The sequence below is a fragment of the Bacillus rossius genome, chromosome 15, assembly GCF_032445375.1.
Source record: "Bacillus rossius redtenbacheri isolate Brsri chromosome 15, Brsri_v3, whole genome shotgun sequence".
Lineage (NCBI taxonomy): Eukaryota > Metazoa > Arthropoda > Insecta > Phasmatodea > Bacillidae > Bacillus > Bacillus rossius.
This window is the reverse complement of record NC_086342.1, coordinates 4,526,976-4,548,367: the sequence shown is the minus strand read 5'-3', so window position 1 is coordinate 4,548,367 and position 21,392 is coordinate 4,526,976. Positions and strand designations below refer to the sequence as shown.

Genomic DNA, 21,392 nt, shown 5'->3' with positions numbered 1-21,392 from the left:
CAGAAGGTATTGGTGTTTCTCCACATCTGACAGGCCCTCATTATTATGCACCAAGGATGTGAAAAGGTCATAAAATGTGGGCCAGTCAGTCAAGAGACCCTTGAATTCTGGCAACTGCAGCTTCGGCAACTTAACGTTCGAAGATGTCTTGGCAATTTGATTGCGTTGTTTGTTCTGGCCTGTTTCGTTAACAGTGATCTTGTTAAATACTTCCTGTATCCTATAGTAGGCTCCATCAAATTCCTCAAGTTCCCTTTCGCTGGCTTCAGATTCCACTAACGACTCGGTCTCTGTAGCTTGAATAGCAAGTTGCATGTGATTTTCTTCAAAGTCTGTCTTCAATTGGTGTAAATCGGTACACGTGGCCTTGAAAAGTCCCGCGCGACTCGGGTTGCGCTCGACTTCGTCGGCGAGCGTCAGAAGTCTTGTAATGCGGCACTTAACGAGGCGCAAACGTGTTTTGGCTTGATTTGACATTTTAAGTAACGGTCTTGCAGACGTTCGGACGCACCGGCAATACACGAACCAATGCAAGATAGGTAACCTAGGCCTAACCTAAAACCACACGTGTTGCCTATAATCGCTTGCACGCAATCAAAATTACGTAAAGTACATTTATGAGCTCAAATAATACAGTGTTTGCGTATACACTGATATTTTCTTGATAGCACAACACTATAGTCCCGGATAAAGTCACGCACGCGATTCGTAACGGTACTGCACATGTCAATTTTTGAACAAAGAAGACCGATATCTGAATGGCTTTTACGTTGTTTATGCGATCCACCGAATAAACTGGCTCAAACATACAGATATCCGGCCCGGAGGACCAAAAAATGTTCACAAAACTGAATTGAAACTAATAGTTTAGCTGCATGACGCCCAGCAACGCGGAGAAACGGTAAAAGACTGACGAAACTATTTACAGATGGCACTGCTGAACAAGATGGCCGCCACAGTGGCGCACTCACGATCGATGGCGCCAAATTCAAATATCCAAACCACCACACGTTCTAGCACTATGCCCAAACAATTAGTTTTAGTAAAATATGATTACATTATTTTCGAGTAAACACACACCAGAAAGCAGGCTAGTACATGGTCAGATGACCATTGCACTCTTTCTCCATAGTACACTTTGCCTTGTTTTTAAATCGTCAATCTCGACCAATTAATGAAGTGAAATCTGGGTTTCTTAACCTATCTTAACTGGATAAATTTCCAGGAAAACAAAAATTTTTGAAGTTGAATGTTTCTGTCAGTCTTGAGTATAAATTCTTGATATACCGTATTGGCCCGAATATAAGGCGACCCCGAATATAAGGCGACCTGCAGTTTCAGGAGGCCAAACAAATGTAAAAATAATTTTTGGTAGAAATTAATGTGAAAATTCATTAGACATACATTTTGTGTTGATAAATCGTTTTTGCATTTATGTATAACAATTAATTTATATTTATCACTTTACTTATTTAAAATAAGTTTGAATGGCCTACCCTAAAAGTCAAAAGAAAACAATTAGAAAATATTTACACTTTTAAATATTACACTAGAATTTTTTTCGTGTTTACTCTAATGAAGCTGCATAATTGTCATCTTCAGAGCTGTTTATTTGTCTAGAGCTCCTTCCCCGCCGTTCCACCGATGTGTGATTGTTCATTTTTCAGTTTACTGTATCTACGAATTTAAAATTTTTACAATGGCTATTAATCACTCTTAAAATACAGCATTAACTTTCCGTTTGACTTAAGCTACGTATTACCACAGAACAAGGTGTATTACTATTTAGTAGTGTGTTTAACGTAAAAAAAGCAAACAAAGAATGCATCTTGCCGGAACAAAACAAGTGGCTAGCTGACATGAAGAAGCATACGGCCATGAATAACTTCGGTTACGTGACCGCGTATATTTGTCCATATTACTCTCTGACAGAGAGAGTCTGTTCTATGAATTTGAAAGAATAATCTATTATAATTATGAAAGGTTTTTACATAAATAAAGAGTGGATTATTAAAATAGCTTTTGAAGCAACGTACCAAATTCCTGTTAATATGGCGTCTTCGAGCGTGTTCGGCAATGTTCGTTTTACAACAAAGAAATATTGTGGAAAGACAGTTGGCAGCCGTGAATTTCCATACATTACATCCGAAATGTTTGTAAACGTAAACAATCGTTCTGAAAATAACTGTGATATTTTAGTACAAATATTTCAGTTAAAAATCTGAAGATAAATTACCGTAAATGTTAACACGCGATTGTACACAAAGTACAAATATGAATTGTGAAATAAAAGGTTGCCATTTTGAGATGCTTCAACATTCACGTTTTTACTCAAGAACAAATATTTTAATTTTCAACTTCAAACAATTGTAAATTACTGCAATATTAGGTGGATTTATTGTTTTTCCCCGTGTGAGGTAACAAAGTTTTAGTTAATATAAAAAATCGTGAACGTTTTGTTAAACAATGTTTCTACTGTAGCTTTCAGCTTGGAACTAATGTTTGCGGTTCTGACGTCTTGGGTGCGAAAATAAGGCGACTTCCAATTTTTGCATCTCTCGTTTATGTAAAAATGGTCGCCTTATATTCGGACCAATACGGTATGTGTTATGATCTGCAATAAACTTTCTTTTTTTCCAGTACAAGTGGTTCGACACTAGCAACAAGTCAACCTGCCCAATCTGCCGCAACTTCATTCTGTAACAGTCAACAACTTATTGGTTTATTAATTTGTACAAAGTTGTTATAATCATATTCAAGATTTCTTCCCACTTCTGTTATATAAAATATTTTTATGAAATGCTGCCATAATGTCTTTTTTTTCTTTGCAATGAACAAATATGTCATATGACATGGTTTTTTTGGGACTTTTATTGTTACCATGGGAGATTTCTTGTTACAAACATTATGTGGTCACACTGGCCGGAAGTAAGAAACAGTTGTATCGAGATGGCCGACCAGTAGAGATGTATGCCCGTGTGGTCCTCCGGAATGAATGTGATTTGAACATGACCTTACTCAATAACAGTATTTATTTGAACACGCACAGGCATGGACATTGGCAGTTACCAGTCGTGCTTTTTAAATATTTACCATCCATGTAATGTCTCGAGTGCATTATGTGGCTTACAGTTCTTTAAAAATCCTACGTCCGATCTATCATTTGCGATGCTGTCATCACTACCTTCAGTAAACTGTTAGATGAGTTTCTGCATCTCAAAGGACTGTGAGGTTGGTTAGAGGAGGGATAAAGGATTTATTGCAAAAGGTGCAGGAGGATAACTGACTTCTCTTGAGAGGCTGGCATCTTCCTTGCTGTGCCGAGCCGTACGGCAAGCCTTCAGGTCTGTATCTTCTCCTAAAGGGGCAGGCTGGCATTAGAAAAATAAGATAAAAGCTTTTAACAGGTTTTTTTTTTACTAAGAAAGATGCTAACCATTACAGAAGCGGGTTATGAAAGTTAACTATCATTCGTAGCTTCGATGGCCACAAATTCATAAATAAAAGTACACAGCACAGGCGTATCTTCAAAAACAAATTGTAGTAAAGAAACTTTAAACCGTATTCACCAACATTCTCTTTGCCTGTCACTTATTGATCCTGGTTAAGCAAATTTTTTTTTTTTTTGCTAGGAGGAAAATGACAGTCAAATTTCTAAGTGCTGAGTTTACTTGTTGAAAAATTATGTCCTAGGTATGGCAAGCCACGTTGTATTCCAACAGTCCAGATTTTCTGAGTGAGAAATGATAGTGAGCCCACACTGCTGCAAACAATAAAAAAAAAATAATACTGCTCTTAGCTGCTCCAGTGAATTTGTTTTCACATCTGGATGGGATAGAGGATAAATGCATTCTTCATACATTGCAAAGGATGGAACATATTTCGAAAATAATATTTATTCTAAAAAATACAGCAACAAATTATTACCCCCTTTGATTTATCAATAGTGCCAGAGTTGACTAAAATGTAACATTCTCTGGATTATAAACCCTTTTCTTTTAAGATGAAATAAATATAAGATTAAAAAAAAAAAACCAAAACAATTATCACTTATTTTGAACCATTGGGGTAAATCCAAGGGATCATCCATCGTATTTCTTAATATTTTCAAAAAATTAGTTCATGATATTTTTTTTTTTTCCCCTGTTAAAAGCCAGAACTTATACAAGCTGAAGTGGCCTCGGTGATACACTGTGAACTAACGATACTTTGTGGATAATAAACTCATAATGGATGCGTGTGTGTGTGCGTGTGGTCCGGCCACAAGCACAAGCTACACGAGGGAGAAGCCTTCTGTCTGCTGAATGGCCTGCAGCAGCTTGTAGCGCAGCTTCTCCTGCGTCTTGTAGCGCGGCAGGTCGAGCAGGTTGAAGCAGGTGTGTGCCACGGGGAGGCAGCGGTCGTCCGTCGTCGGCTGGATGTAGATCTGAGACGCACACAAACACCTCTAGGCCTGTCAACTGTGCGATATAGATATCCGTGAACATGATCTATAAGTACAGATTTTTAAGAGATTACATTCAGTTATCTGAAGAGCCGACCTCCGTAGCGTCGTCGGATGCACACCGGCTTACGGTGCGAGGGGTCCTGGGTTCGAGTCCTGGGTAAGGCATGGGTGTAAAATATATATTTTAATATTTGATAACGACTGGAAATTGAGATTCACGCTGCATATAATGACCCTTCGGCTATGGGCGAAAGCTGAAGGCCACATAACTATATAAAAAAATTTAAAAAAAGTTATCTGAAGATGAGTGTGGTGCACAAGAAATTGCACAAAATTTTATAATATTTTGGTTTTGCCACGTTGGTGGTGTAAAGCCAGAAGAGAGCTTCAAAAAGGAATGACTATGAACAAAATGTGTGGGAGCATAGGCGACATGCTTAAGTGTTCATTTGAATAAATATACCTACAGTTATCTAATCTCGTTGGTAACGGAAAACTTTTATTTAGTCAGTAGGCGTGATCCTCTGGACATTTTTACTGTAATAAAAATGGAGGATATCACGCTTAGTTTTAAAGTGGTAAAGCATTGGTAACGTTTACATTCCGAAACTACGATATACTCAAAGCTTTAGTAATAATCTTTTGTCACGTTGTCCCTTGTTCTCAGTGCAGAAAATTATAAGTAGGTAATCATTATAAAAAAAAAAAACACACACAGCCCCACAAATTTATACTGAATTATTAATTAATACTGGAATAAATGAACAACAATAAATATTAATAACCTTAATTCTGTTTTTCTCACTACTGCTCGGCAAAGATGGTTCGACTGGTTATCCGTTGGAAGTGTTCTGTGATCGTGATTGTGATCGTGATCGTGATCGTGATCGTGATCGTGATCGTACCTTGAGCTCCTTCATGCCCTGGATGGGCACACGGTCGCTCCCCGTGAGGAAGAGCAGGAACTTCTTCTTGTCCTCGAGGGACAGCTGGTGGAACACATTCCAGAACATGATGATGGTGGGGTCGCTGGCTGAGTACCCCCCACGGTACTCTGCGTTCCTCTCGAACTCCACCCAGTCGTAGTTCTCATTCCCTGCCATCGCACAACATCCACGTCTCTTTAGTCAAGAAAATATTTTATGGTGGATTGCTACAAAACCAGACAGGCATCTTATGCAAATATACAAGATTTTATGGAGTTTCAAAACCCCGTGCGCACAAAAAGAAACATCACCGTTACGTAAACATTTTATAAAATTAATTAAAATTGTTAGAATAAAAACATGGTTGGCCAACAGCTATAATTATGTCAATATAGTGGTTCACAGATACCAAAGTCATTAAAAAAAATAACATTAGCAAGAAGTAAGGAACATTAACATTGTCATTAATGTTGAATATAATGTATAATAGTAAAAGAAATAAAATATTTACATAAGGTTACATTACATGCCAGATGATTTTAGATTAATAATATACTGTTGGAAATAAAAATTGCTAACTGTAAACATTAAATGACTTTCGAAGTTCCGTGACCACAGAAGTTAAAAAAAAAATTCACCCGAAAATTGGTGAAGCATAGCAGCACCCGGCACCGAAAAGGTGTCTAGACGGCCATCTTACATTTTACTGTCTTTTGTCGGACACAACAAGCTAGGAGGAAGTTTCGTCCGCAGACCAAACAAGCACAAAAAAAAATTGGTTGTCTGTAAAGTCGGTTTATGGACGATAGTTTAGCGTGACGTCATAACAAAACATTGAGGAAATGATTGCATACTTTTATGAATAAAATTGAATCATTTTTATTGGATTATCACTATTTTGTTTGGATACAAAGAACGAGTGAAATGAAATCTACTATTTAATTGATAAATATACTTTTATTTGCACTCATTAATTCAAATATGTTTATTACTTTAATCAAGAGATTATTTTAACTATAACTTTTATACATGTTTGCTATTATAACTTCTTTCCAATCTGTGTTATTCTGTTATGGATAGGACAATGATAGGAAAAGTAGGAAAAAAATGGGAGTGTTTTCAAGTTTAATGTGCCTCGAAAAAGTCAAATCGATGGTTGTTCCAATCGAGTGGAAGAGAGATAGCGTACAATGAGCGTAACGGGACACTTTTTAGTGCGTGCAGCCGGCGTTCATCGATTTATTAGGCGTCACGTCAAAAAAAACAAACAACATTGTGACATGTGACTGGAGTTTGGCACGAAGCCGGCAAGGCGTGCGATGGACACCCACCCACAACGACGGCCATGAGCTCGCGCGGGTGGAACAGGTTGAGCACGCGGCTGCCGCACACCTTCAGGAAGCCGTCCTTGAAGGCCGAGAACTGCACCTCCACGCCGCTGTTCAGCAGGCGGTCCACGTACAGGTCCACGAACTCCTGCCTGCGCGACACGCATCGGCTACTGTGCGTGTTGTCAACTGATCAGTGATCGCTAGTCCGCACCGACCCGAGGGGACTGCGGTTTAGACACCATTCACTTCACTTGATCAAACTACCCAACAGATTTATGTACTTTAACAAGATTACACTTAGCATTAATTATTGTTAGGTATTTTTTTACCTCGGAATGCTAAAGCTGTTCTGGTGTTTTAAGCAATTTAATAGCTAGACAGAACAAAGAGTTCGCAAAATTTCTCTTCTGACTAACTCCCTTGAGATGAAATGAAAAATATGGCAAATGTGTCTAAGGGAGAATTACTATTTTAGAGTAAAATTGTATTAAGAAGGTTCTGTAGAGACTTAATAATGGAACTTACCTATAAACCCGAAAGTTTATTCTTGAATCATCCAAGGTCATTTCTAACAGTCTCTTTCAGTTAATTTTTTCTATAACCACAGTGAAATCAGTAATAATAAATTTATACTACGATAATCATAGCAAGGTTCTTTTAAAAACAACTTTTGAAAAAAAAAAAAAAAAAAAGTAATTTTAATCAAACAGTGCATCAAAATTCTTGAATAGCTTAGGGATGGAACAAAACCAAACAAACCTTAAAACCTGTTTTTTTTTGTTTTTTTTTTTTAAACCAGGTTTATTGTTACATTAATTATTTTTGTTCTCAGCATGTTCAAATAAAGCCATACAACATCATAGAACTGAAGTCCAGCAACTCTGCACATCTGACTGGGACTTAACCACAGGAGGAGGATTCTCCATAGAATGGGTGTTTCCCACAAAAAGAGGATTTCCCACAAAATATGAATTTTTTTTGTAAATAAGATGGTTTTTTTATTTATTTATTTTTACTACGCTTTTGACTACAATTCACTAAATAATTTATAATTGATTTTAGATGAGTATTTAGCTGAGTATAATTTACAACTTATTCAGATAATTTAAACAGTAAGATCTTGATTAATATGTAATTATTTGTTAGCGTCAATCACAAAAATCATCAATGAGCAAACTATTGTTGTTATTAGAGTGGAATTAGACCTTTCATTATAGTTTATTTAAATATTCTACTTAAAAAAATATATATATATAAAATATATATATATAATATATATATATATATTTTTTTTCTTCTGTAAAATTCTCTTTTCTAAACCGTAAAGGTTTAAATCAGCCAACCCTGTTTCGAACCAAACTCGAGACCAGCCGACTGGGAGGCAGACGGCAGCGCGCCCTCACTTGTTCTGCTGCGTGACCGGGATGTCGCCGCCGCCCGGCTTCAGGGGGATGCTCCTCACTTCGCCGAACACTTCCCGGTTCACTTGGAACGTCAGGCAGAACACGTCCTCGAGGTCGTCGCCCTCGTAGTCCAGCACGTCCTGCAGGCTCCTGGGGACACCGCCGCGCGCACGGCTCACTCCCCTCTCCACGCCTGCCGCCGTGCGCACGGCTCACTCCCCTCTCCACGCCTGCCGCCGCGCGCACCGCTCACTCCCCTCTCCACGCCTGCCGCCGCGCGCACCGCTCACTCCCCTCTCCACGCCTGCCGCCGCGCGCACGGCTCACTCCCCTCTCCACGCCTGCCGCCACGCGCACGGCTCACTCCCCTCTCCACGCCTGCCGCCGCGCGCACGGCTCACTCCCCTCTCCACGCCTGCCGCCGTGCGCACGGCTCACTCCCCTCTCCACGCCTGCCGCCGCGCGCACGGCTCACTCCCCTCTCCACGCCTGCCGCCGTGCGCACGGCTCACTCCCCTCTCCACGCCTGCCGCCGCGCGCACCGCTCACTCCCCTCTCCACGCCTGCCGCCGCGCGCACCGCTCACTCCCCTCTCCACGCCTGCCGCCGCGCGCACGGCTCACTCACCTCTCCACGCCTGCCGCCGCGCGCACGGCTCACTCCCCTCTCCACGCCTGCCGCCGTGCGCACGGCTCACTCCCCTCTCCACGCTTTCCGCCGAATGACCACTAATCTACAGATGAGTTCAGCTGAAACCATGGTGCCCTCACTCTCTAAAGTAACACATCTTTCATAAAATAGTTTTTTAGGGATGTGCGAAAGTGACTTTATCCACACGAAATGAAAGTGAAAGAAAATTTATCAAGTTTCGCGAAAGTGAAACGAAAATGAATTTTTCTATGAGATAAATATATTCTTAACGAAAGTTAAGCGAAATTTTTTAATTAACAAAGAAAAAAAGTGCCCCAAAATTTGCTCTTCAGTAATAAATTCTATTACATAAATCATTTTGGTACCTTTTGATGTATATATAAATATTACTATTTAATAAAATCAACATCCGCCCTAGACCACACAACACAGCCCCATGTCACTCGTAAATTTCAAGAATCAATCCAGATCTTTCAGCGCACAGACTATTTCTTTTACAGTCGTAATGTCGCAGTCTATGATAATATATTTATCACGTGCATGGTACTGATGAAAAAATACGTGAATACTGCGGAACGGCCGCCATCTTGCACCACTGTCACACATGGCTAGCTCAGGAAGCTGTAAACTAGGCAAGGGACATGGTCAAAACATAACAAATGGTTGCTGCCAAGTGGTCATTACATGCAGTGACTTGTTGACCTTTTTGTCTAATTGGCTGTATATTATGAGGATTATATATGCCAGTCAGAGTATGTAAAATTTAAATAAAGCAGACGACAATGTTTTTGTTTGGCTGTGCGCGAATAAAAGTAGGTACGTTCTTTGTTTATGTGTATACGGTAAATACTAAATAGTGTACTAACAGTTCTGGAATGTATGTTTTACGAATATAGTACCTACACTACTGTTTGAAAGCAAATGAATCAGGTAATTTTTCAAATATTGCATGATTTTGTTTTGATACCTAGACCTACTGTAATCACGGTTGAATTTTGTTTACTTTATCTGCCATGTTTGTTCAAATTATGATTTTACCGTATTTTCATTAACGTGAGTTTTTTTCATCACCACGTAAATTAATCTTAATAGAAATCTTTTTTCTAATTAATGTCTTTATATGATTTGCATATGTTATTACATTATTAGTAATAACAAGCAAATCATATAAAGACATTACAGTAGAATCTCAGTGCTAAGTACTTACAGGTACCTCAAGTTTTTGTACTTAGCACTGAAACATGCATACATATCTTTACAAAGAGAAAAAAATATATAAAAAAAATAGCTACAGGAGAGCCGCAATGCCATATGTATTCGCAACTGCGACTTGCTTTTTTCCCCGTGTCTAGTTCTCTGAGTATATCCACTTTTTCCTTAAGCGTGAATTGCTTTCGTTTCTTTTTATCTCCAGGATCATTCATATCGTAGCACAAATACAATGCGGTGTCTAAATAACGTAACCTGAAAATAAACTCAACAATAACAATAAACAATCCCGGCACAGACATCAAACTGTATTTTTAGCGTAGCGTAACACTTTTGTCTAAATAATTAATACTTCTCTCAAACCTCCGTCTTTCGATGTATCGAATGGTGTTGTGTTGCTCACGTCGCATACTACGTACGGTATAATCTATGGTTGTGCGCGCAACTGTTTGTTAACTTTGTTTTGAGAATTTAGAGGTTAGAAAATACGTTGCGGTGGTATTTTGTTCCACTACATTAATCATTTAGCTGGAAATTTATTTACCAGTTTAAGTAAATTTTGGTGTAGTAATGCCACGCTACTAGTAGAATTTATACGTTATAGTGAAAATGATACTTTAAACTGAAACCGTTTTGCATGGCGAAGATACGATTTTTGGCGGGGACTTAAAAAAAATTCGTTAAGTGAAATATACTTTATAATAAGAAACATTATTGTACCGGTATTATACTGTACATTTTTATTAAATTACGATTTCTTTTTCAACTAGAACAAACGAACTTCGGTAAGCTATTGAACTTTCGTTTGGCTCGAAATATTTCGCTAAAAACGAACTTCGACAGATGAAATTCTTACCGAAATCGAAAATGAAAGTAGCAAAATTTCGATTTCGGTATCGGTATACCGAACATTCGCACAACCCTATAGTTTTTTTTAAAACTCTAAACTAAATTTACTGTGAGGCTGAAGGCAAGAATAAAAATTAGTGTAAACCTGTATAGCCTCCCTAACATGGTCAAACTTGGCCTTGGGCTTAATCGCTAAAAAACTCAAAATTAAAACTTTTTATGGCAGCTCAAGTAAATCTGATTCTTATTTGCAGAGAATATTGTTTTTTATAAAACTCAAAATGCAAGAATCCTAATTAAAGTTGAATATTCTAATTCATGAATTTTATCTACTAGATGTACCTACCACGATTTTAAATTTTTTATATCTCCATTCTTCATATTCACCTTGTATTCACAGTTTCGATACTGTAAAAGCTCTTAAGAAAATAATAGAAAAACAAAATTTACTTCTTAAGGAGAAAATCTTAGGGTAAATGAAAAGAGTATATTTATGATCGATAATCTGGCACGGCCACGTCCCAAATGTGCCGGACAAAAGACCTCCAAGTGTACTTGACGTATGAAACGGACTTGAAGCGCTCACTTGGCGAGCGCCGGGGACAGCCCCTGCAGGTCCCGCAGTCCCACGGGGAAGTCCAGCAGCTTCTTGTACAGGGCGAGCGGGAACGGCAGGTCAATGATGGTGAAGTTGTAGATGGTCAGCCCGCACACCAGCCCTGCAAACAGCCCCGTACAGTCACCACACACCAGCCCTGCAACAGCCCTGTACAGTCGCCACACACCGGCTCTGCAACAGCCCGTACAATTGCCACATACGGCCATGGTGCCACTCGGTCAACACGTCACCAGACAGGGGTTCTTTACAATTGTTGGTGGAAATGTTAAATTGTTTAGGAATTGGGGCGTACATTCTGCACACACCAGCACAAAATACTGTGAAAGCCTCTCTGGGAATTTTTAAAAACAGCATAATTTGAGCTCATCAACAACAAACACTACTTAAAACAAAAGGGCTTAATTTTTAAGTGTGCAAAATTATTTAAGCTAATCAACTTGGTATGTAATTTTAACAGGAATCTCCTTGAAATGATTACACAGAAGCAGCAATTAAAATTTTGAAAGAGATTTAGAAATATTAGATTAAAATTTTCTTAAGATTGTATGTTGGATTTGTAAATAGTGCTTACCCTAGATTTATATTAACTAATCCAAAGTGTGGGACGCTTCTAAATTCGAATATGGCGCCATTATGCTGCCATTAACTCAAGCGATCCTGGTGGCCAACCTGGAAAGACTCAGTGGTTCATTCGGTACCGGCGTCATCGGCCGTCCGGCTATCGTTTTTTTACTTTCGTGTTATCTGGCAATAGCTTCAGTACGAAACACTCAGGCAGAACAGAAATTACCGACGAGGCAGTACATGACTTGGTCCTCGAAGGAGAACTCGTTGAACCAGATGGTGCGCTGCTCCTCGTAGGAGCAGAACATGCCGTACTTGGGGTCCAGGATCTCCCGCAGCAGCAGCAGGAAGAACTCCTTGGTGACGCCGCCAGCGTCGTCTGCCTCCTCGCCCAGGAAGTGGACCTGGGACCATGCCCCGCACGTTCGCCAACATCGCCAGACACGTGTGACCGGCCCGGACCAGACCAGACCAGACCAGACTGGACTGTCGGGGAAATATCAGACACGTAAACAAGTGACTGTGTGACCGGCCCGGCCCAGACCAGACCAGACCAGACCAGACCAGACCAGACTGCCGGGGAAATTTTTTTATAGTGACTCGTGAATAATTTGATATTTGATTCATTGTTTAAAAACAAATATATATTTTTTATAATTATCCATTACCAACAGATGCACACAAAGAGGCACTAAGTCACAAATAGTTTAAATAAAAAGGGCGCAACACGTATGAAGCCACGATTCACTGACAATATCGGACTTGTTTTTCGCAAAAGTAAAAACATGCCACATATATATAAAAAATAATCTGTCATTATGATTGAAGTTACCAAAAATAACTCTACTTTTGATTTTTATATATCTGATCAGTTCGATCAACGAAACCATTTATGAAATGTATGGCCAGGTTTTTCCCCTTGCAAATTTAAATCTCACTATTGTGGTTCCATAAAATATATTTTTATTTTAACTTATTGTACTATACACAAATTTTTTGTGGACTCCCATCAAGAGATAAAAAAAAGTATCCCATGTTTAAATTTTATTCAAAAAATTATTTGGTTTTAATGAATATTTTGATTTGTATTAGAACTTTCAAATGAATCATTTATTTGATTAGGTATTCATTACCAATGGCAATGGATATACAACTGGGAATCATTCACAAATATAAAAATTAATTATTTAATTTAGTAAAATATTTGAGGTGAATTTTAATTAATTTCGATTATTTATGAAAATCAAACGTAATCATTTATAATGAAATAAATTACACATACTGAACATAACCTCACTTACATTAATACACTTGAAAAAGTTTATAAAAACCAATTTCTATCACTAATATTCACAATAAATATAGTTTTTTTTCAATGATATGGACCAGTACCGTACTCAATATCAATTACTAAAGAGTATGATTTTAAAATACTTATATAATTTTTATTTCTATGCAACCTTTTTTAAACCTGTCAATTTTTGTTGCACGGTGCAAGCGCATCGTAAAAATTCAATTTCATAGATTTTTCACGGTGCGCCTGACAAGGTATAGGTAGAGACCTGTAAAATTCGCAGATTCATTTCGCGATAGGATAGAGTCCAAATACTTTTGACATTATTTTGCTTCAGTGATTGGGCCACAGTTTATCTGAAGGACTCTGGGCCAATGAAAAATCTTTAACAGAAGAATTAGCGAATCACGATCATGCCAGTCAACAGGTGTCATGAGTCGGTAACCAATCAGCAGATGTAATTTGCACGAGTGCATAGAGGATCATGGAGTCTATCCTTTAGGGATTTGAAATCGCGAATTTTACATGTCTCTAGGTATAAGGTATAACTTCATGAAACAGTGCTGGCGGAGGCCCGCAAGTACACATGGCCTGGTGGCCGCCGCTCGCACGGGGGGGCACCTTCAGGGGCTTCTTCAGGTCGCTGGTGTCGTGCTTCAGGAGCTCCCGCACCGCGTCCTGCACGATGTTGCTCCTGTCCACGTACAGCTCGCAGAATATCTCCGTGCCGCGCGCGGGCGGCGCGCTGAAGAACATGGGCCTCAGGACCGCGTTGGCCGCCGCCTCGTTCATGGCCTTGCTCCTCTGCGCACGCACACACAGCGACCACCTCTGTCACGGCACGGCACGGCACGGCACGGCAACACTCGCTCGCAAACAGCCCTCTCACAGTCTCGCCAAACTGCGACCAACAGAGTGAGGTTGGCAAGGGACTCTTGAATTTCAGAGGAACCCGGGATCGAATCCCAACCTGATTTACAGTTCCACAGTCTCCCACGATCAACTCCAGGAAATATGCTAGGATAGTTCCTTACAGCATGGCTATTTTTACTTACTTCCCTAGCAGCCACAGAAATGCCAACTTTCAAGAAATGATAATTAAAATAGGTAGATAATGTTCGCAGGCTTTCACTGAAGTAGCTTGGCTTCTGGGGATGTAGCCGCGTCCTTGGCAAATAATTTACCGACGTTTCGGTCGACATTGCAGTCGCCATCATCAGGGAGCAGTTAGCAGTTACCGACTGCAATGTCGACCGTAACGTCGGTGAATTATTTGCCACGGACACAGCTACAACCTACTTAAAAAAAGCTACTTAAAATAGGTAGAGACAAGATTATATGGTGAATTTTGATCAAATGTAACACCAAAAGTTTAAGTTAATGAACCACAAAGCACCGAAATGCAATTAAAATCATGAATTTCTCAGAATGTTCAATCTAAACTTAACTCCCACGACAAATACATAATCTCTTAAATATTAAATTTGATTAAAAAGTACCACATTTTATGCAAAACAAATTTTGGAATAGTTTATTCTTTTTAATCTCGCTACTTTTATTAGTTATTTATTTTTATATTACGATGTTCATACATTTTTCAAACACAAAAAAATTAACAGATTTATTTTTATTCTTTTGAATAGACGGACATGCTAATTACAAATTATTATATTGCAAAAGTGTACATGTATCAGTTAAAATGATGCTTGTTTTGGAGAAATTAGTATCATAGAACATTTAAGTGTCATATTTGTTCAGTAAATTTCAGATTTCATAAAAAAATAAAACCATAAAATCTTGTCTCTATTAATAGTTGAAGATGGTCTGCAAAATCACACAATAATAAAAAAAAACTATCAAAACTTTTTTTTCCCTAAATACAGAAAATTGTAAAAATGCAAGGTTGAACACGAAAATATACTCATTTTCTTTAAATAAACAGAAAATTTACTGGTTATTGTGCAATTAGAAGCAATAAGCAAAAACATAATACCTAGTACGCATTTTGAACAAAGTTAAGCACAAACGTGGATATTACTAACCTGAATTGATTGATCCGTGCGCAGTATAACAGTTTTTGTTTCCGCATCAAACAGGAATGGATAGTCGCAGAACAATATTGTACCAGGCTGAAACAACAAATAGTTTTTTGAAAGAAAAAAAAAATCATGTGATACAATTGGGTTATATTAACTAGCACAGCTATCTATAGAATGATAATATCAAAACATTGTCTGTTTATAATGGATGCAATATTAAAAAAAAATTATATTTTAAATATATTTTTCTGCCGGTAAAAACATTAACTGCGAAAATTGTTAGTTGTGTGAACTAAAATGGCTTTACAATTCAAGACTTTACAAAAAATCTTACTGAAATGAACTATGTAAAAAAATTTTCTCTACTTGAAGAGGAAAAATTTACTTAACAGTGGATTCTGTGATAATTCAATGGAAATCTGATCTGGTCGTACTGCCTTTGGCAACTCACCAAACGCTGGTTGTTCATTAGCCAGTTGATGTAGTCGATCTCTATCTCCACCAGGCTGATCAGCTCCGGCACGCAGAAGCGGTCGTACGGCACCCTGAGGCCGTCCACGGAGTAGTTGTGGCGGTTCAAGCGCTTCAGCACCTCCAGCGGCACGCGCAGCTTGGCCCCCAAGTGGACCGAGTTCACCTGCGGCGAGATCCGCAGCGTGGCACTCGGGCGTCCCGACTCGCGAGGACGCACCACAACGCCGAATAACCACAACACCGAAATACACTAATGCCGAAAAATGTCATAGCAGGACTGCCACAAAGGTTAGGTTAGGTTAGGTTAGGTTAGGTTAGGTTAGGTTAGGTTAGGTTAGGTTAGGCTAGGCTAGGTTAGGTTAGGTTAGGTTAGGTTAGGGTAGGTTAGGTTAGGCCAGGATAGGCTAGGTTAAGGTAGGTGAGGTTAGGTAAGGTTAGGTTTGATTGTGGTATTTCGGCGTTAAGGTACATTTGAGAAACACACACAAATTCATTCAGTTGTTATTACGGCGTTGTGATACACAGCAGTTTTCTAGCTGTCTGCGTTGTGGTCAATTTTGAAATTCGGCGTTGTGGTATTTCGGCGTTATGGTATTTCGGCGTTGTGGTAACGACCCCCGACTCGCTCGCGTAACCACACAGCTCACTGTTTACTACCACTGGTTCTTTCCAAATACCTCCTTACAAGACCCTTTCACCTAAATTATCCTTGTGAAGTGCATCTTAAAGGATGTTGACATTCTGAACAGTTACAAGAATCAGTGCGGCAGAATTACAATAGCTCGCCGCCTCCGTCTGTCACTGCCAGACTGAAGCATGACATTTTCCCTTCAAATTACTATCACTGGGGAATTTCCATGACTATTCCTGAATATGGTAAATTATCTGAACTTCCCTGACTCTTCCCTGATTTTCCCTGGCTTTCCAAAATGTAAACACGCTGAGAATATGTAATGTAAAGTACATAATAATTATTATGACCGTTCAAATGTACTCACACGTCCGTTTGAAGGTTTCGCCTGCAGAATCATGTGTGTGAGAACATCCTTGTAGATCCTGATTAAACGTTCAAAGTTGTCTGTCGCTACAATGCGCCACCAGGAGTCTGAAAAAAAATACATCACCACTGTTAGTTAATATTAGTTAATATTCTTCCACACACCCATCTATGAAACATTCTCTAGTATCCAACTTTTGTTTTGATAATTATTTATCAACTAAGTGAAATGTAGGAATATTTCAACTTGAATTGAAAACTTTAGTTTATCTTTCTGCCCCGACATAAAATTTCTTTTCCATTTAGCTGTACCCATTTTGTATTAACCCCTTCTTTTTTTTTTTTTTTCTTAGCAGCAATTCTTTAGATCCTATTCTGTCTTCCATCTTTCTTACAACACTTGAAGAGCTAGAATTTTTTTTTTTTTTTTTTTGTTATTTTCAATTATTCTATCAGAATGACCAAATTCTCTTGATTATACCAATTTTTTTGTGACCTTTAGTGCTCAGAAAGTATGGTACATCTTACAACTGATATCCTCCTACATTACCCAAATTAATTTCATTATAATACATGCTTTCTTATTGAGCTTTTGAGACTTAACACTGGTGTGCTGCTACGAACAATATTATTATTTAACAGCTTTGGCACGTTTATTATTACATAAAAATTACCAAAATTCTTGAAAAGAAACATTTCACCCAACTGCATCAAAATCACCAAAAAAACAATCAAGCTGAAGCTAATACTTAAATTCTAAAACCCATTGAGGCATTAGTCAAAGGAGTGGGTGTCTGGTCTGAAGTGTAAGTCAACTGGTTGGCAAAAACATAGCAAAATAAATTGTAGCTGTATACAGGCTCATATGACATAAATTTGTTTAGAAGCTTTAAAAAACTCACTTAAAGAATTGTATAAATGTCATCATGTAGTGATTATTGCCAAACAAATATGATAACAACACGTCTTCAAAGAATTTTTGTTAACTTCGTTATAAATAACCAAAAAATGTTTTGTGCTATGTGTAACATAAAAGGGAGGGTGGGAGGTCATTTTAATTTTGTCTTCGAGTATAAAAAGTATAAAAATGGCAAAAATTCCACACACACTTCTTACCTCCATGGGCGAAACTGACATTCTCCAATAAACATTTAAAGAACGCTGACAGACGATCCTGGTACCTATTATCTTGGCCACCTCCGAACTCCCTTACTTCTTACCTCCATGGGCGAAACTGACATTCTCCAATAAACATTTAAAGAACGCTGACAGACGATCCTGGTACCTATTATCTTGGCCGCCTCCGAACTCCCTCACTTCTTACCTCCATGGGCGAAACTGACACTCTCCGATAAACATTTAAATAACGCTGACGGATGATCCCGGTACCTATTATCTTGGCCGCCTCCGACTTGAGGTTCAGCAGAGCGGCACCGAAGGGGTTCTGCAAGTGCTCGCAGTGCCTGGCGTTGTCGAACTCGTGGTAGAGGGGCAAGGTGAGGTACGCCCGCATGGCCTCGTGGTCCGGGGGCGACGGCACCAGGCTCGGCAGTATGCTCTGCACGATGCAGTTCATTATCTGCACACACATCGGGACCAAGCACTTCAGAGCAAAACCCACACTCCGTGGCACCGTAAGCAGAGGAACAATGGTGACACGTCACCCACTGCAGTTAAACATCAATTAAAAACTCATTTACACAAAGTGATTATTCACACACGGTGTTTTCATGAAATATGATCAAACAAAAAAAAACTGATTTAGTAGTTATTCCACGCCATAAAATGCACACACACACACACACAAGAAAACAATTATTTTATTTATTACAGTTGTGACATGCACACCAACACCTCATAAAGAAGGTACCTACTAGGGTGTGCACGGGGATATAAAAAAGAAACGAAAACATATCACAATAAAAGATACAAACAAAAACAAAATGCAAAGGACAAAATAAACAATAGACACAGACACAATAAGTTTAGCAGAGAGTTGGGATGATCACATGCATGTACTGCATTAGTTTGGGCACAATTCCTGAACCGCAGATGGAAACAATTTGTGTTATCTTTACAGGAATCCTGCCCAATCAGAAAAACTTTGCCCCAAGCAGATGAGTTTTACCTGGGTACTCCTCATTCCCTTTAATGAAATGTAATATGACACGGCTTCACATCTGATAAGATTCCACATGACCTCCCCGCAATAATACTCCACCTCACCTGGTTCCAACACTGCTACACCTCACCTCGTCCTGATGATGATCCACTTCACCTCATGCAGATAATGTTCCACCTCATCCCATCCCAATAATGCTACACCTCACCTCCTCCCAATAATGGTCCACCTCACCTCACCATGTCCCAATAATGCTACACCTCATCTCGATAATGCTACCCCTCATTCTGATAATGCCCCACCTCATAGTCCCAAAAATGCTCCACACCTCACCTCATCCCAAAGTTGCAGGACTTCACCTCGTCCTGTCTCGACACTGCTTCATCTCACCTCGTCCTGATAATGATCCACTTCACCTCATGCAGATAATGGTCCACCTCATCCCATCCCAATAATGCTACACCTCATCTCGATAATGCTCCACCTCATAGTCCCAAAAATGCTCCACACCTCACCTCATCCCAAAGTTGCAGGACTTCACCTCGTCCTGTCCCGACACTGCTACACCTCACCTCATCTGGAATTACACGTCCCTCGGGTTTCGTAACGAGTGCAGGCCTGATCCTCGGGTCTGTGCCGGACTCACCACAGACTTGAGGGTGTCGTGCTCGATGCGGCTGATGGCGGTGAAGGCCTGCTCGGCGTCAGCGATCCTCACGCCCGGGCACTCGCCGCTGCAGCAGTAGTGCTCGTCGCCGGGCAGGAGGAACGAGGAGTTCAGGCACGCCAGGCTGCCAAACACCGTCTCCAGGTACCTGCGTGTGCACACGTGGCGGCCGTCAGCTCCCTCCCGCTCCTCGTCTCGTCCGCGCCGACGACATCCCGGGAGATAACACTCGGCACCATTTCGATTTGAGAAATTTGGGATCTGACCCCGCCGGCACTCCAACTGGAGTCACACGACTGTGTCGGCATGGCTCGTCCAGTTCAGAAGTCTGCCGCGCACTGTGTTTAGAGATTACATATTCCCATCCTCCCTCTCACACTGCATTTCAACAGAACACATGAGCACGCGAGGTCTGGACGAGCACCAAGGTTACAAGACTGCTGCAAGCACGCGTCGGAAGTGAACACGGCTGGGCCATAATTTGAACAACCAGAGTAAAATTGCGAAACCTCCGCACCCTTATCAATTAAAAAACTAAATTCTGTTTACATATAATTTTTGCCAAGTTGTTGTGGAAAAGAATTTTCAACAGGCTAATTTAAAGTCTGCTGAAAGAGCCAGGCTGCCATTTTAACTTTTTTTGTACAGGAGATGGCATTGGCTCAGGATGAGTCATCACCCCACAGAAGGAAGTCTCTGGCTGTACCAAGGCAACAACTGTTGTCTAAGAGACTTTTCGTGTCCATCCGGAAAAAAAATTCTTTGAAACGGTGTAACAGTATTGTGCAAAGTTCCTCAAACAAAATTTTGAAGAAAAATAAATTGCAGAAATGTATTTCACTGTTTTATTCAATTAAAGAAAACTATTTTGCATCTCCTATCGACAATACTGAATTTCGACACGTGCTAGCAAGCCGGACGAGTTTCGAGCGTGCCCATTAACGTCCCAGTAGCTACCGCCACCATATTTTTTTTTAATGACATATCAGACTTTTTATTTATTGGAATAATATTTAGAGTAATAATAAAATATATGCTGTGAGTTAAATAGTCGACTTACATCTACTTTCTGTACAATCATGAGAAAAAATGATATTATTTTTAGATTAATAAGCAATTATAATAGATTAGACCCAATAGTAACAAGCTTAATCAATAAGTAAATTATTTTAGTAGCACTTGCAGTCAATTCAATTAACTGTGTGTATTCTAAATTCACTAACTATCTGTATTTTTTTAATTTATTAATTTTTTTTGTTTATTTTTTTGTTGATGTTTTGTTTTGTGTTCTTTGTCTGTTGTGTATCTTGTGTATTGTGTTTGTTTTTTGTACCGTGCACACCCCTGTAATCTCTTCTCAGAGTGTTGATGTGCATGTCACGATTTATAAATAAATAAATAAAATAAATAAATACAAATATTTATATAAGTAATCATTGTAATTTTTTTCTTGATGATTTGTAATTTGGTGTCGAAATTTCTGATTTTTCGACGGCTCCTGTTAATGTATTCGTAAATCCGGGGTTCGTCAGTGTGGAGAGCACTACGGAGTGTCTCGCGGTGAAGTGGAGAGGGCTTACGACAAGAGGTCCTGGTCCACGGGCGTGTCCACGGGAACGCCGCAGCACTTCTGCAAGCTGTCCAGCGAGATGCACCAGACCTGGGAGCCCGGGGGGTGCAGCCGGCAGTCCTCCGGGGGCACTCGCTCCTGCAACCACCCCTCTCTCGGGCTCCGTTCGGTGTAACAACTGTCGGACGCTCTCAAGAGCATGAAGTGAGCAACAAACATGATAACCAACC

General features: G+C 39.7%; 2 protein-coding genes across 2 annotated transcripts in view; one reads left to right on the top strand and one right to left on the bottom strand.

Moving 5' to 3' along the window:
* Positions 1 to 2,811, top strand: part of LOC134539656 (E3 ubiquitin-protein ligase listerin) — a 42,714-nt gene extending 39,903 nt beyond the window's left edge. The window contains exon 24 of the mRNA XM_063381842.1: positions 2,641 to 2,811. Within this exon, the coding sequence (XP_063237912.1) occupies positions 2,641 to 2,703 (63 nt within the window). The 3' untranslated portion in view covers positions 2,704 to 2,811. The remainder of the gene's footprint in view (positions 1 to 2,640) is intronic.
* Positions 2,812 to 3,880: 1,069 nt separating this feature from the next.
* The window catches only part of LOC134539657 (probable E3 ubiquitin-protein ligase HERC4), a 33,611-nt gene continuing 16,099 nt past the window's right edge, over positions 3,881 to 21,392 (bottom strand). The window contains exons 9-21 of the mRNA XM_063381843.1: positions 21,173 to 21,300; positions 19,572 to 19,740; positions 18,193 to 18,382; positions 16,805 to 16,911; positions 15,784 to 15,969; positions 15,336 to 15,422; positions 13,915 to 14,097; positions 12,226 to 12,403; positions 11,403 to 11,535; positions 8,108 to 8,257; positions 6,705 to 6,853; positions 5,353 to 5,543; positions 3,881 to 4,426 (exon numbers count right to left, since the gene is read on the bottom strand). Coding sequence (XP_063237913.1) covers positions 4,274 to 4,426; positions 5,353 to 5,543; positions 6,705 to 6,853; positions 8,108 to 8,257; positions 11,403 to 11,535; positions 12,226 to 12,403; positions 13,915 to 14,097; positions 15,336 to 15,422; positions 15,784 to 15,969; positions 16,805 to 16,911; positions 18,193 to 18,382; positions 19,572 to 19,740; positions 21,173 to 21,300 — 2,004 coding nt within the window. The 3' untranslated portion in view covers positions 3,881 to 4,273. The remainder of the gene's footprint in view (positions 4,427 to 5,352; positions 5,544 to 6,704; positions 6,854 to 8,107; positions 8,258 to 11,402; positions 11,536 to 12,225; positions 12,404 to 13,914; positions 14,098 to 15,335; positions 15,423 to 15,783; positions 15,970 to 16,804; positions 16,912 to 18,192; positions 18,383 to 19,571; positions 19,741 to 21,172; positions 21,301 to 21,392) is intronic.